Raw genomic sequence first — 16,262 nt, 5'->3', positions numbered from 1 at the left:
ATATGTTTTAGATATCCTAGAAATGTATTTTCTGATTAGAGCTGTTGGGGAAATTTTTGTTGAAATATTTTTTGATGAAAAACACAATTTCCGCAAAATCAAAATTGGATTTCTTTTTTTAGAAAAAAATTCAATTTTGCCTAAATGTTCTGATTTTCTATGGGAAAAAAAATCTAACAAGTATTTCAGTTTGGTTTGAGTTGACCCGAATTGAACCATTTGGGTTTGTTAAACCCAACTGAAACTTTTTTGTTCCTGGTGAGTTCAACACTAAATCTCTGCCCGCCTCAGCTCCTGCACTGCCTCTTGGGAGTTGTAGTTTGAGTGTCTATGGGCTCCGCTCTCTGGCTGGACCACGTCTCTCATGATACATCGCAGTCTCCTGCAGGCTGAACTGCCATGGTACATCAAGGAAGTCCTATGACCATGGAACCTCACAGGAGGTGTCGGCCAGCCATGCCTTCTAACATTATATGAACATTAGCCCATTGAAAATTACAATTTCTGTTCTGTGAAAAGTTTTGATATTGCAACTTTTTGTCCGAATTCAGGACAAAAACAGTTTTTGAACATTCTGATTTGTGACCAGCTCGAATTCTCTATTAAACTCATATTCGAAGCATATAATTGAATTATGAAATGGCTTTAAAACTGTCAACAATGTCAACTTCCTGGATCAACACAGACCAATAAATACAGGAGCCTGACTTTTAGTATTCTCGTATAAAAATGCTATTTCACTTTCGAACTCGTTGGAAGAAAACAATAAATATGAAAATAGGGGGGGTGAAGGGCACTCATTTGGCTGGTAGTTCTGGGGGCTGGAGTCCTCTGTCCAAACAGCAGTTACAGCTCAGGAAGCACAAATGCTGACCTCTCTCATGCTGTCCTGCCAGCATGTCTTAGTCCTGGCCTGGAGAATTTGTTCTCCATGGCACGTTCAGTTCTTGGTCTCGCTGCTGAAGCTGCCAACAAACATCAAATTTTGTGCCAAGTTCTGATAGCAGTTTTTCACAGAAACTAGATATTGTAATGAATCAGATGAGTTGTCAGAGGTCAACGGAGACCACTATGGTGAATGCGTTAAGTAGTACATTTGCTGTTCTTCACTCTACTGCCTGGAGGGTGATACGTCAGCAGCGGTTGGAAGGCTCTGGGGCAATCAGAGGAACTGCCAGATACTAGAATCTGTAAGGTCCATCAGCTGAAGTGGCTTAAACTCTTGCCCTATGGTCATTGTATACTTAGCACACTTTCAGTACTGTATCCTCAGCAATCCAGTGACCGCCTGGGGGAGAGGATTACAACAACAACCTATTGGATGATCCAGTCCATCTCTTACTGACACCTATCCACTGAGAAGAAGAAAGCAAACCTCAACTCCTTTCATGCAGGCTATCGAGCAATCTTTAAGATGGTAACAACTTTGGGTGATTATAGAGCAGGGCTTTTATGGATTGGTAAACTAGAAAGGAGAGCTCTAGTATTTCGTCATCAATTCCCCGAGCCAGCCAGTCTCTCCAGCAATTCAATTTCACAAGAAGCAATAAACCACACTCTAGTGCAATTTGCTAGAGCCTCGAACACCAAAATGAATGGTGTCGTCCATTCATTTACATCTTCAAACAGCCAAAGTCCTCAAGGCCAAAGCCTGAAGCTTTCTCAAGCAGAACTTCTGTTGAAATCAGTAGGAGTTTTGCCTGAGTAAGGAGAACTGCAGGATCTGGATTCAATAAAATGCACCATCATGCATGCCACAGCCTATTACTCAGTGTCAAATTATATGATCATGTATTAATTTATTAGTATACACTGAAGTCTACTATTTTTAGCAAATTCTAACCTCAAGAAAACTCCAAGTCACCACACTCATACCATATTGATTAGATTTCTCGTTAGACTTTGTGATTTTGGTACCATTGGTACACACTGTGATAAAGTAATTGCATACTTAGTAATAAATTACAGGGGTGAAAAATTCTTTACTAAAAGCAAGTTAAAAGTGCACTTTTCAACCCTGATTCAACAAACACCACATCTAGCTTAAACATATTGAACGATTCAGTGCACAGAAGTCCTCCTAAATCCAGTCAAATGACATTTCCTTTTCAATGAGTTGTTTTCTCTACATCACTCATTATAATTTCAATAAGACACTTCAGCTATTATTATGAACAACTGCACAGCCCACACCGGGTTCTGGCTTAAATCCTGGTAGGAACTCATAGGTTCTGATAAGAACAAAACAATTTAGTGCAATGAAGCTTTTTGCTGTGAGAATGGAGATAAAACAGAAGACATGGATAGTGAATTCAGGCAGAAGCAAGTGATATGGGTGAACAGTGATTTGGATGGCAACTGAGGACCAGGAGATATTAAAGCTTTTTTATTTCCCTCCTGGATGGGTGTTGCAGAATCATGCAGTTATGGCTTTAACCAGAGAAGCAATTGCTTCAAGAACATCAACTTCTGTTAACGTCAATGGGCACTGACTGCAACCATGGGCAGAATTTGCCCTAAGGCTTAAATGTGACAAAGCAGCAGTTATAATTTCCCAGCTAGACTTCCAAGACGCCTACATAGTGTGCCTACGATAGCACTTTAGACTCATGTCCTCCTTTCTTCCCACCCCCCTCCATATTACGTGTTTAGGGGGAGGGAGAGCTCGGTGGTTTGAGCACTGGCTTGCTAAACCCAGGGTTGTGAGTTCAATCCTTGAGGGGGCCATTTAGGGAACTGGGGTAAAAAAAAACCTGTCTGGGGATTGGTCCTGCTTTGAGCAGGAGATTAGACTAGATGATCTCCTGAGGTCCCTTCCAACCCTCATATTCTATGTGAATCCACTGCAAAAATGACCTTTATCACAAGTGCTGTTGTAGCTGTATGTTGAGTAGGCAGTAGTGTTCCTTAGTCAAAATCTTCAGCCACTGACTATAATGGGAACAGCATGTGCTCAGCACCTCTAAACATCTTATTTACTGCCTAAATATGGAGTTAGATGTCTAATCTCATAGGGACCCAGGGTTGAAATGTTGGCCCTTTCTACAACATGACTTGAGATCACCCCGTCTTTTATGTCTGGAATGAGACTGATGCATCATGGGTGCTATTACAAACAAATACCTCTCATCAAAAGAGAATCCCAACCGAGTGAGTAACTACATAGGCTGGGACTCAGTTGCCCATCTTAATATAAACAGAATATGTAAAACACTGATCATATTTCCTAGATGCCTGTGACTGGGGTGATTGAAGGCACTTTGCCTTTGACTTATACCTTAAGTATAACTGTGCACTTAGCTGTGTGTTAACACTTTATAAAGCAGCTAGTTGCCAGTTTTCAGCGTGCATTTTATTCAAACGATGACTCACTTTTTAGAAGTAAAAAGAATTGTTTGTATAGATGTTTAATTCTTTTTCTTTCCCAAGTGAACCAAACATGGATTTTTGTTGGTTGCAGGGTTTGTACCATAAGTTCATTACAACACGAAGGTTTGAAAATGACATCCGAAGGTCACTCGCCTTAATATCTTTTTGTTAAGAAGCTACCTCAAATATTTTTGTCCTGATTTTCTTGCCACTTACAATTTTCAACTGAACAAATTCCCGCGGGAGAAAATTAAACACCGAATACTGAAAAAATATCTAAATTCCAGTGGGAATTTTTTGTGTGTCCATTCAGTAACCATGGATTCTCAGGGCCTAATTCTTAGGTATATTAAGGCCACTTTCAACTGCTCTCACAATGCAAAGCAGTGTTAAGGTGGAAATAAGTTTTATTTGTACTTCACATGACTAGAGCATGGCCTTGGGCCTTGTCTAAAAATTATTCCCCTTTGTACAGTATAGTTAAAATGGCTGAATCCCCTTAGAGAACATGCAATTATATTGATATAAAGGTATCTTATACCAGTATAAATATTTCCACAGGGAAGGAGAATTAGCTACGAGGCACCTTTATACTGGTATAACGGCATCCACACTGGGGGGGGGGGGGGAAGATTGTACCGATTTAACTGTTTAAGTAGAAAAACCAACACCTCTAGCCGAAATAGTTATATTGGTGCCAAAACTGTGTGTAGGCCTTAGTATAACTAAGAATCAAGTCCTTCAAGTTTAGGTACAGAGGGGATTTTATTGGTACAAACTGGATACTGGAAATCCAACATGTAACATATAGCGAGTGACGGGGCCGGCTCCAGCTTTTTTGCCGTCCCAAGCGGCGAAGCGGGAAAAAAAAGAAAAAGATAAAGCCCCAATCAGCGGCACTTCGGCGGCAGCTTAGCCGCGCCGCTTCATTCTTCGGCGGCAATTCGGCGGCGGGTCCTTCGCTCCAAGAGGGACTGAGGGACCCGCCGCCGAATTGCCGCCGAAGACCCGGACGTGCCGCTCCTTTCCATTGGCCGCCCCAAGCACCTGCTTCCTTCGCTGGTGCCTGGAGCCAGCCCTGGCGAGTGATAGCTACCTATGGGATCCGGTGAATTGTTTAGCCAAACAAGTATTTGGCTGGGGGAAAGCACTGCAGATATGTATAGAGAAAGAAATGCAGACTTAGGTAAACTTTCAAAATTCTAGATCTGCCTTTTACACAATGGGCCTGATTCACATTTATTGCTCTGGTAGTGTGAAGGGGCCTTAACGTGGATATAAACTATATCTGCACCTGCTTGAAGGCTCCACTACATGACTGAACAGGTGTGAAGTGGTTTAGGGTCAATGCAACTCACGTGATTTGTGTACTTGTCATTCAGATTCAGTTTTTTACAAGTGCAGTCTGCACCGGTCTCCACGAGATGGGCAATATGGGTCAAATTCAAAGCTAACGGGCCTGGTTCACATTAACATGAAAGCTGCTTTATACTGCTCTGGTGCCGTTTTAACTTACACTGCTGGCGTAGAGTCCCACACCAGCAGAGAATCAGGCATCGACTCAATTCACCACATCCCCTTCCCTGCCAAACCTCCACCTTTCTTCTCCCTTCCACCTGCCTCCCCTTCTCCTGCAAGAGACTTCCAGTGTACTAAACAACAGACAGACATCGCAACTGGTGCAGGAGGCAGCACAGTCCTCTCCACCAACTTTGCACCAACAGAGATTCCCTCTACACAGGGGGAATTTTCCAGCCTGGCACAAAGTGAACAGAGATTGGAGAAACCAGTCCAAACATCTCTAAGTTGTCCTGGGGCAAAACCGGACCTGAGATGCCACTTGGAATCAGGGAGTGGGAGGAAGGGGCAGAAAGGTGGTGGAAAGCCTTCTGTTTCCCAACTGCTCAGGTGCGCTGAGCCCTACTATGATGACGCACCTGAGGATCTGGCTCTCCGTGTCTGAACTGCACTAGCTAGTCTTCCCAAGAGCATTACACCGTAGAAAAGTAACACAAAATGATAAAAGTGTAATATAAGCCAAAGACACTCAATGTGTTGATGACAAACATCACCGCATGATGTGGAAGGGATCAAAGATATTTTCTACAAACCTGCAACGTGCACCTTTGAAGCCTACTCATGATTCACAATGAGCCCCGGAGAGGGTGGGATTTTTAATGGGAAGTGGATGGAACGGTTGAAGGGTCTACCACTGTGTTTGCAAAATTCTAGGATACATTGGAGCTTTAAACTCATACCCCAGGAAGGGGTGGAGGAGCCTGTCTGCTCATCATAACAAATTTCCAAGGGTTATTTAGGCAGAGTTTTCAAACATTGTCCCATTTGAGTCCTGTTTCCAGAAGCTGGCTCCCTTTGAAACTCTCCCCTTCTAGCTTTCATTTTAAAGAGCACGCTCATGGTGGGGCCCCATTCTCCTCCTGAACCAAAAGTGCAAACACTGGTGGAACATCAAACCCATTAGCCCAGTGTATAAATAACACAGAGGAAAAAATATATAAGTGAGAACAAGACAGGCCAAAAAACAAGGGAAGAGGGCAAGGAAGAAAGTAAGAAGGAAAGGAAAGGAAAACTACTGAGTAAGGAAAGGACAAAGAGAAGGGCAGAAAGAAGAAAAGGGAAAAAGGGAAAAAGGGAAAGAAGCAGGGGAATTCACACCCAATGTACAAAACACTACAGAGTTGCTCACGCTCAAATCACAAGCATTATATAGCACTGCTGTACACCTTCCAGTCCTTCCACCGTATGTTGGCCTGGAGGTTTTCCACAATGATGTGAATGACTTTTGGAAAAAACAAGGGAAGAGGGAAGGCATCAGGAGGGTGGGAAGCAGGGAGGTTTATAAATATATAGATATAGATCATAAATCCATTTACTGAATATTGTAACAGAGAGCAACTCACGGTGAATTTACGCTGGAGACTGACGAGCTGCGAGATACAGTACCTCGAGTTTGCTTTACAAAACTGCACATGCAAAAAACAAAAAACAAAAAACAAAAAAAGGTGAGAAAATAAAGGAGAGAAGAGAAACTATAAAAGACATCGGGAGGAGACTCATACAGGCTGTGTCCTATCGAATGCAGGCTGCAGTGTGCATCTTGGAAGGAGCCCGGGCAAGCTTCAGAAAGTGTGGAAGCCACAGAGACATCGTCTTCTAGTTAAAAGGAAAACAACTAGAAAATCAAACCGGAGCCAAAAGAAAATATAAAAAGGTGAACCAAAAGACACAAGATGATCGTAAGACTTTTTGCTGCATTATGCTGTACTCACATAGTCAGAGTCCTCTGCACAAGCTACCTTCAGGGCCCCAGAGCAGAGGTCTTTGTAGAAATAGGTGGAGTTTGCATTTACAGCATGTACTGCAATGATTCATTTCCAGCTAAGAGAAGGACACAAGGCCACCAATTCCAACTCAGGTTATCATAGCATCCATGGGGTAGGGAAAAAAGGGCCTGGCCCTGAGGATATACCATCCGCATGGGCAACAGGAAGCATGTCTGTGTCTCAAATACGGAAATAAAGAGGCATTTGTTCACATTTTATTTGGTAGACTTGCCTCCATTTAACATGTGTGACTCCCTAACCGGGGTGGGGTGGGGGTGGATTTGACAGATTGGGGGGCAGTTTCTGCCTGTTCCAGCACTTAAAGGGAGACTTAGTTCTAATTTTAAAAATAATTCTATATATTCGGTTTTTGCAACATTACATTGTCTATAGACCCCTCCCAGGAGGTGGAAAATATAACCCGTCCTCTTTCTGAATTTACCACTTTCAGTTTAAACACCAATTTCTTTCCATTGGCTTTTTGTGGGTTTATTTAGCTAACAACTGGTACTATAAAGCCAGAAGGCCCAGATGATAGGATATTGCCCCTGGGAAGGAGATGCGGTTGGAGGGGGGAAAGGCAGGATGAACTGGTGGAATTTTAAATATATACATTACAAACCCACAGCATATTAATGTATTATAAAATTAAAAGTAGACCAAGGTGAAGTGCATGTATATATAACACTACCTTATAGGGGATTGGATAGCTTGTGTGGGGGAGCAATCATTAAAGACACTTACTTGGCTTTGCTTGGAATAAATGGTCTTGGGGAACAATCATATGGTTATTTTGCCGTACCTTCATTATTAGTATATTTTATACTGCACTGAAACAAACAGGAGCATTTTTGACCCTTCGATGCTGGCACTCTTTACGTTTTTAAAGGGAAATTATTGTTATGGGGTCACCAAAGCTGATACTCCTTTATTTCTTGATTTGGCAGGATGTTAAGTGAAGCTCCCAGCAAGGATCCTACAATTGCATAAATGTCTAAAGTATGAGTAGAATGGCCTGAGAAAACTAGGTGGAAAACTCATGATACCAGAGAATGTACCAGTCATGGCTTAACCCATCAGACATTCGGGGAAAGGAGAACCAGCACTGGCAAAGGTGTCTGTGGAGGCATAGAGGCAAACTGAAGCATTTTATTGCTTAAAGCACATCTCAAAATCCCTTGGCAAAACACTTGTGCTTATCATCATATTCCTCATTGCCTCATTTGGTCCGGTGCAGGATGAAGGCCCCACAATGATGCTGCCAAACATCCCTGTACTTGGCCAAACATGACTACGCAAGTCCTGCAAAAGGGCTCTCAGAGGTCCAGTTCTCAGTCTTCATTGCTGGAATCCCTGTTCTGCAATACCCATCAGCTAATTGCATACTGAAATCGCACTACGTAGACTCACAGGGCAAAGACAGCCTCCTTTTTCAAAGCGAAGTGGAGGAGGTATTTGAGTTTTGCTTGCTGCTACTTACCATGAGAGAGAGAGAGAGAGAGAGAGTCTTTCTGGGCAGCTGTTTGCTGATTCACAGTTACATGACAAAAAGGGCCAAAAAGCAACTAACAGGAAGAGTCACAGTACCCCACACACCAGCACATTCAGGGAGCAGGAAGAGGGAAGAAATGACAAGCCGGCAAGATAAAAAGAACGCCTCTTCTAGTCTATACGTCATCGTACACGGAACTTTTTATTTGCTAGTTATTCAGGCACATTTCTTGCAGGGTTCTACTGGTTACCAACAGCCATGCCCAACGACGACTGTAGAACAGACCACAGAGTTCCAGAGCCAAGAGAAAATAAAACAACCCGCCCAGACCTTCATCCCCAAACCTGTACAAAAGGGACAGATGACTACTACGAAGTGTTTGTGAACGATGGAAGTGTGCTCCTGTACCCGCTCTTTCATGTACTGTCTTTGGTATTTTAACATCACATCTTTTTATTTATTTACCAAGTTATGATGAGTTGGCAGCACCCTTGGGTCAGAGCTAGCAATGCAATTGGTAGGGTTTACCTGTGAGCAGGTGGTCTTAGCTGAGCACACAAGTAAAAAGTCTTAAGCAACTACATAAGGGACCAGCAAAAACCAGTTGCCTAACGGAGAGGGTTGTTAACTGGAAAACACATGGAGTCATTTAAAGTGGTCAATTAAAATGGTCGGTCCTAGAGACAGCTCTTAGTGTGGGATTTGGCCCGTATATTCCGCTACAAGGAGAAACTGTCTCCTTATCACTCCATACAGGGTTACAGCCTTTATATCAATTCCCGCTCCCATCAAAATCTCCAGCTGGAGACCTATTGTACAGCATGTTATGCTTCGACTCTTGGAAGCCAGCAACAACTCAAAACCATTACCACCTTGGAAAAAAACAATCACTCAGTGTGACAACTTAGGCACAACTATTTTGCAGGTTGTTATAAATTTAGTAATTTGGCTGTTGCTGCTGCTGCAGTTGCTGTTTTAAGACTTTCCCCAAGAAGAGTTTGAGGTAGACCCATTGGAAACACAGGAATAAACAAATACAAAGGTTATTTATTTTAAGCACAAGTTCTGCTTCAGTAGCCTCTGAGCGCCAGTGGTGCAGTGGATGTGTTTGCGTGGGGCTTCAGATTCCTTTATGAGTCATAACTTGTCTGTCAGTCTGGTCAACTGAACTGCGAAGAGAGCTGGTGTGTGCTTTTGTTTAATGCAGCCCCTTTTGTACATGACATTGGTGCGTCTCTCTGGCTGGGAAAGAAGAGGTGGAGGGGGAACTCAAAGGTGTGGTGTTTGGGACTGAAGGTTTGTGAAATAGCAAACTTAACTACAAAAAATTACATTTTGAAATAGGGGCATTGTGCCTTAATCCTCAATCCTGATGTGATGCACTTCTCTGGTGCCTCTCACGTAAGGACTCAAAGTGCTTTACACATTGACCAATGGAGCCTCACACTCCACAAAGTTAATAAGTCACCACCCTGTTTTCCCCACCGAGACACAGAAAAGTTAAATGAGTTGCCCCAACTCCCATCGTGAGTTAGTGGCAGAGCAAGAAACAAAGCACTGATTCCTGCCTCCCAGTAACTTGTTCTATCAGCTAATGAACTCTACAATTAAAGGGGAATTCCCCTAAGATGGGCTTCCCCCTCTCTCCTCCATTTTCGCCACCAAGGAAACTGCACCAATGGCTTGTTGTCAAGTCCCATCTGTTATTACAGGAGCTCAGTTCACGAGGCCGAGCAATTTAAATGCTATACGAAACAGAGGTTTTCAAAGGACAACTCTGGGTAAACTGAACAAACCCAAACTCACCTCAAGAAACAATAAAGCAAGGAAAACGCTAAACAGAAAAAAAAAATCACAAAACCAGAATGAAAATAAGGAGCTAAAACTAAAATGTAAAACATAGATTAAACAAACATCTTGTTTTAAAACAAACATCGCAACAGAAAAATGTCTCATATCAGCTTCAGTCCTGAAAAAGAAAATAATAAGCCTATTCAGGATAGAGTTCACCAGGTAAAAAAAAAGCCAAGTCGTGGCCAAATCAATCCACTCTTATTAGCCCTTTTTATGGAGTAGAAGTTGAACCACTGACATCCTTAAAGATCAACAAACCACGAGCTACAATAACTTACTTCATTGCCTCTCCCAGTTATAGATGCAGTATTATAATATAGCACCTTCTGAGTCAGTTATGAGACAGATGATATCCTTACTTGACTGCAAAGATCAATAAATTATTAAAACAGTTTCAAGGTTCAGTAGTAGGACTTTACCGTCTACCAACCAAAAAATAATCCTTGTTTGCACTGAATCCTATGCATCTGCAAAATTCTAAGATATCACTTAATACACTGAAATTAGGTTGACCTACTAAAGAAGCAACTAACTTTTGTAGCGTAGAAAGCAAGTTCTAGAACTGATTCAGTAAACTGAATTCTTCCTGGAGCTTAGCTGTTGTTACATGAGGTTATTTTCCATAGCAGAGCAAAAGGACAAGTACAGACAATCACAGGCATATGGAGACACATGTACAACTCCACATACAAACAAATGCACAGTATATACATATCGCAGTAATGCATGAGGATGCTGCCACCCACTGTAGTGTAAATGCACGATGAGGAGTTTCCAAAATGTAGACTTTGATCAGATGAGGAAATAGGAGTGAAGAGGATTAGACGAAGGGGCGCAGGATTCGCTCCCACTTACAGCATAAATGTTACAAAACTGACAAGAAATAGAAGCAAAGGAGCGAGCACAGTATCTTACTGTTTAAACACAAGGGAGGGAAAATAGAAATGACTTTTTACCAGACTGAACACCAGGAGGGTTTTGCCACCTCTGTAGGTTCTAGGAACCCAAAGGACAGGTCCACCAAATTAATAACAAACCATATTAAGAGTCACACTACAATGTTCATTGAGAACCATTCTGCTAACATGAACAACATTACTAAGAAAACACTTGAACCAGAACACACTCTCTACAGAACACTGAAAGAAAGAGAGTTATTTTAGTTGACACAGGCAGAGGGACTTTTGAAACACATTTTCATAGTATTGGTTTATACTCAGGTCATCAGTTATGATAGACATTCATTTTAAAATATGCTTTTTGAAAAGTAAGTTTAAAACTAAGAGAACAAAATCAAATAAAGCCTTTTTACAAAATAAAGACCTATTAAAATTATAAACACAAATTTCAAAGAAAAAAATTCAGTGTGGATAGATTTATACATCACTCAGATCTCTGTTACATCCATCTATTAAACCACCTGTCTGTCACCAACCAACAATCCATCCACACATGTACTTACCTTCTAACCACTAATCTGTCCTTCTGTCTATGTGTTTATTCATTCAATCACCCATCTATTTATTCTTCAGTCTTTCTCCCAACCTAATATCACTCACTCACACATGCAAGTAAATCACAGTAGCCTTGTAAGCATCTCATGTTTCTATACAGCAGATACAGCTTGTCTAGAGACACACTGTTGAAAAAATAAATTCTACATTTCCAAATGTGGGCTCTAGTATTGCAAGCACAATTTTGCTACTGCTGTTAAATGTGGAAACAACTAATTGCACCTGCAACTGCATTCATTTTATAAGCCTAACCACCTGAATGTACCTACACATCAGGCACATAGATGTCTGAGCAGATATAACTGTAGGCACAACAAATAGTAACTTGCAATTTTGCACTTACATGTAACTGTAGTCACAAAACTGATCATGTGATATCAAAAACCAGATTAAAGCCTGATGAAAAATCAGGAACTAAAACTACTGTTGGTAACTAATACTCTGAGGTGAAATCCTGGGCCCATTAAAGTCAATGGGAGTTTGGGGTTCTAAGTAATCTTCACATATACAATCATTTTATAATAATAATAGAATAAACAATGCCATCTTACATTTTAAAATTACGGTACACAGAAGTACATCAAAGAATAAGAGTAACTTTTCTCATGTGATTTCTTTTTAAGGCTGGCAAATCATTATAACAGGAGAATGATCTATAATTCTAACCATATATGTATTCTACAAATATGAATTGCAAAAAATGCTAAACAGATTAAGAATATTCTTTTCTTTTTTTCAAATTTAGTGAACAAGTTTCATTTGCACCATTGTTTCTGAAATAACATGATTCTAGATTAAATACACACTAATGAAGGCCTCATGAGATGGATTTATATTGGGGAAAATATATTAGAAAATTGTTCACTTAAATAGGATTCTCTCTGGATGAAAGATATTTTGGAACACACCTGGACAGGAAATTATTCTAAATAAGTTTAGACTTCCCTGCTCCTTGGAGTCATTTCCAGCTGCCCCTTTCTGAGGACTGAAGGGTGTCGAGAAATACTTGCAGCTCCCAGCAAACAGCAGGGCAGTATTTTTGACACAAAGACACTCAAACTTCCCCATGGAATTGCATAAATTGAATAATTGTGTGTGTCCATCAGTACATTTCAAAATGTGTTCATTTTCAAACACAGGCTCCCTAAGAAGTACATGCAAAATGTGTGTTATATGTGCAAACAAGCAATTGTGTGTACCAAATTAAGTCCTTACCCTATACAGGCAAAACTCCCACTGACCTCAAAGACCTCAGCACATGTCTGAAAATTACCTATTTCCACCTGCTTATGCATGTTCTGCAAGAGAAATTTAGATTCATATATTTGAAAAGCTGGCCCAAAGAGTAATATTTTCTAAGCATTCTTCCAAAGTGAGATCGCACAAGCACGCCCACTTCCATGCACAAAGCCTACATTTGCATGTGCAAGATGATACTTGTGAATGTGAACCAGGTGCATAGGAGTGCCTGTTCACATATGCAATGTCCCATTTTGCACACTCAAATGGCTTTTTTTGAGAGCAAAGGGCATGCAAAGCCACTATTGTGTCTGAAATTCAGGAGGTGGTCTTTACAATTCAGTTATCAAAGCACAGATTATTGTATTTAAACTATATTTTATATGTCATACACACATATCTTCAGAACGAAAGTCTGAAGTGAAATGATAACAGTTCACCTGGTGAAGTCTTTCCTAGGACAACTTAAAAATGCTCTAAAATGCATTTCTTTTCCAGTGATGCAGAGACAATGACATTTCAAAAAAACAAACAAACTAAATGCAAAGGTACCAAATAAAATACAAAACTAAGTGATCGACACTGAAGTATTCAAATCAACCTACAGCCCTTGTTAGTCCTTCATATTGTACATCAGAGTTCACGTGCCCTATGAGTTGCTACAATGGAACAGATATATACTCAGTCTGAAGAATAGAAACAAAATGATAAAAGTTCCCAAATAATAAAAATTACGCTTACGCTGCTATGGAAATATTAGCTGCGGACATGGGACTGACTTCTGCTACCTCCTTGGCCTTCTGGAGTGCAAGCTTTTGATTGGTAGCCTCTTCCATCTCCTCTTCATCCTGTTTCCGAAATCAAGACAAATCCAGGCTTACATCATTCATCAGTTAGTTAAAGACCTAGGATGAAAATCAACTGAACTCATAAATGGCCACAAGTGATACACAACTGTCACAGCCACTTTTTAACTAAGTAACAGTTAAACACTCTGAAACTCTGCATTCGGGTTTTGTTAAAGGACACAACTGCATGATTTGTTACAGCATATTTTCCTGAGCAGGGCCCATGGGCTTTACCTGTCTGGTGCCATATTAGCAAGTTATGAGCCAGAAGGCTGCAACTACTCTACATAAAATGGAGCTGACGGCAGCTGCCCTCATCTTTATATAGTGGCAAAGTCTGTCAATACTGGAAATCCTATAATGCAAGGTTCTGTGTGGTTCCATCTGCTTAGGGCCCTTCTACTCAGACCAAGAGGGAGAACTGCATGCTGGGTGGACTCTCCAGTCTCTGAGGGCATCTTCTTATACCTCTTCTCATCATAATCAGGCAACATGTGCCACAACATGGAAAGAGAATATAAAAGAGCATGACATTTTGGGTGTAAAATAAGGCCACGTCCCATTGATTAGACTGAAAGTATTTTTTCTTAAAACAAATAATGTACCAGAGGACCTGAATCTGAACTTATTCACACCAATTTTACACGGGTGTAACTCCATTGATTTCAATGGAGTTACTTCACATTTACCCTAGCGGACCTGAAATCGGAAGCCATATTAAATGACGATTATGGCCAGAAAGATGCTCATGTAAAGATAGCTCCTTCTTACTCAGCAGACTAGAAGTTTGCAACCTGACCTGAACTCGACGGGACCCAAATGCCAGGGTTGGGTTAAATGACCCTGTTTGGGCTTGGGTCCGGTAGTCTCCGATCACCTCCTCCTGCCCAGGGGTTTGTGAAGGGGCGGCTGCATGCCCCACTCTTTCCAGCCACCACCGCCTTGCTGCGCTCTGTGTGCTGCTGAGTGTGAGGTGTTGTGGCTCATGGTCTCCCAGTCACTGCGCCAACCCTCTGGACAGCAGGCAGCAGGAGACAGACAGAAGGCAGTCATGGGGCGTGAGGAATGGGAAGCCCCCACCAGGTCAAGCCCCAAGGATGAGGTGGCAGCAGTGCTGACAAGGTTCAGGGGGAAGTGTTGGGTTTGGGTTAGGTCTGAAAACAACTTGACCCACTCAGACTCTGGCCGGGTCAGGTCAGGCTTTAAAACTAGGCCCAAGCAGACCTCTATAGCAGGTCTGCTCCATGTGTGCCTTGAGAAACACATCAGTTGACTCTTCCAAAAAAACCCGTAACCACTTTCTGTGTTTGCCACTCCTGTTAGCATTGCAGGACCCATACCGTTGCAGAAGCGTGATCTACTGTGTTCTAGCGAGTGCACCATCAACACCATTGTTTTGTTCTGACTGCTGAATCTTTATTTCTGATGGTGAGCCATGGAAACAGACCTCGGCTGGGCTCAGATCCCAGGGTCGGCCTTTCTAACCTTCAAACTAGTCCAATTTGTCAGGGAAATTATGGAAAGATAATCATGGAACCCTACAATGCCACTTTTAACATCACTACTCTGAGTACAATCACGCTTCAAAGATGAGGGCAGTTATAGGCCACACGGTAGCACTCTGTAGGATGCTGTTTGATCGCCTCCTGCTGTTGAGAATTAGCTTTGTGAGATATTAACTAGTGCATAGCCTACACCTGGATTTCTCCACCCTGGAATAGTATAAGCAAGAACAAGTAACTGGTCTGAATTTAATAGTATTTGATCAGATTTAACTCACTTAGAAATTGGTTTCCTTTTCCTTCCTCTTTTCAAGGGGAATAAATGACAGTGAATTATAGATGTGGGGAAAAACCCCTCTGCCATTAGGCTTTCAAGCTTGCTTTTTTCTCTCCAGATATTGGTGCATCTATAATGAGCAAATCCTCATTGCAGTTAAAGTAGGAATCCAAGCCAGACCAAGACGAAAACGCTCCATTAAACAATTATACAAAGTCAATGTTTCTCAGCTGCCAACTTCCAGTACATTTCTCAATCACGTGAGACTCTTACTGTAAGTCAAATGTATATTTTTATTTTGCAGAATATGAATCCTTTGGGGTATAAAATCTGAAAGTGCTGTAATTTGAGGAAGGTTTGACTGTTTTGTTTTTATGGGCTGGGGTTCTCTGATTGTCTCTTCTCCCAAGTTCTAGCCAGATTTAATACAATCACAAAGGTTTAAATGTTGTCATTGCCTTTTTTTTTTAATATCTCACTCACTGAACATAAACCTTAGAAAGCAGAAGATTACATTTCCTGCTTCTAAGCCACTCTTCACTGCAGCCCAAAATTTTGATAGACTCTGTAGCTCAAGAAAACTGCTATTGTATTTGCAAATTTAGCAATACATAACTTAGAACAACTACAGTGTTTAGCAGACAAGTGTTTCAGAATAAAATAAAGATGATAATAGTTCTGTAGCACCTTCTATCCAGGGTTCTCAAAGCACTATACACGTATTAATTAAACTTCTGTCTTACACTTAAATTGTAAGCTCTCTTTGAGGCAGAGAGAGAGAGACTGTGTTGGCTCATAGTCGCTACCGCAATACAAATCCAAT

At 41.3% G+C, this 16,262-nt stretch overlaps 1 protein-coding gene across 1 annotated transcript in view; it reads right to left on the bottom strand.

Moving 5' to 3' along the window:
- CACNA1B (calcium voltage-gated channel subunit alpha1 B) overlaps nucleotides 1-16,262 on the bottom strand; it is a 509,994-nt gene that overhangs the window by 137,911 nt on the left and 355,821 nt on the right. The window contains exons 19-20 of the mRNA XM_065571905.1: nucleotides 13,554-13,660; nucleotides 6,291-6,353 (exon numbers count right to left, since the gene is read on the bottom strand). Coding sequence (XP_065427977.1) covers nucleotides 6,291-6,353; nucleotides 13,554-13,660 — 170 coding nt within the window. The remainder of the gene's footprint in view (nucleotides 1-6,290; nucleotides 6,354-13,553; nucleotides 13,661-16,262) is intronic.

The sequence above is a fragment of the Chrysemys picta genome, chromosome 18 (assembly GCF_011386835.1).
Source record: "Chrysemys picta bellii isolate R12L10 chromosome 18, ASM1138683v2, whole genome shotgun sequence".
Taxonomy (NCBI): domain Eukaryota; kingdom Metazoa; phylum Chordata; order Testudines; family Emydidae; genus Chrysemys; species Chrysemys picta.
This window is presented reverse-complemented; position numbering and strand designations above follow the sequence as displayed.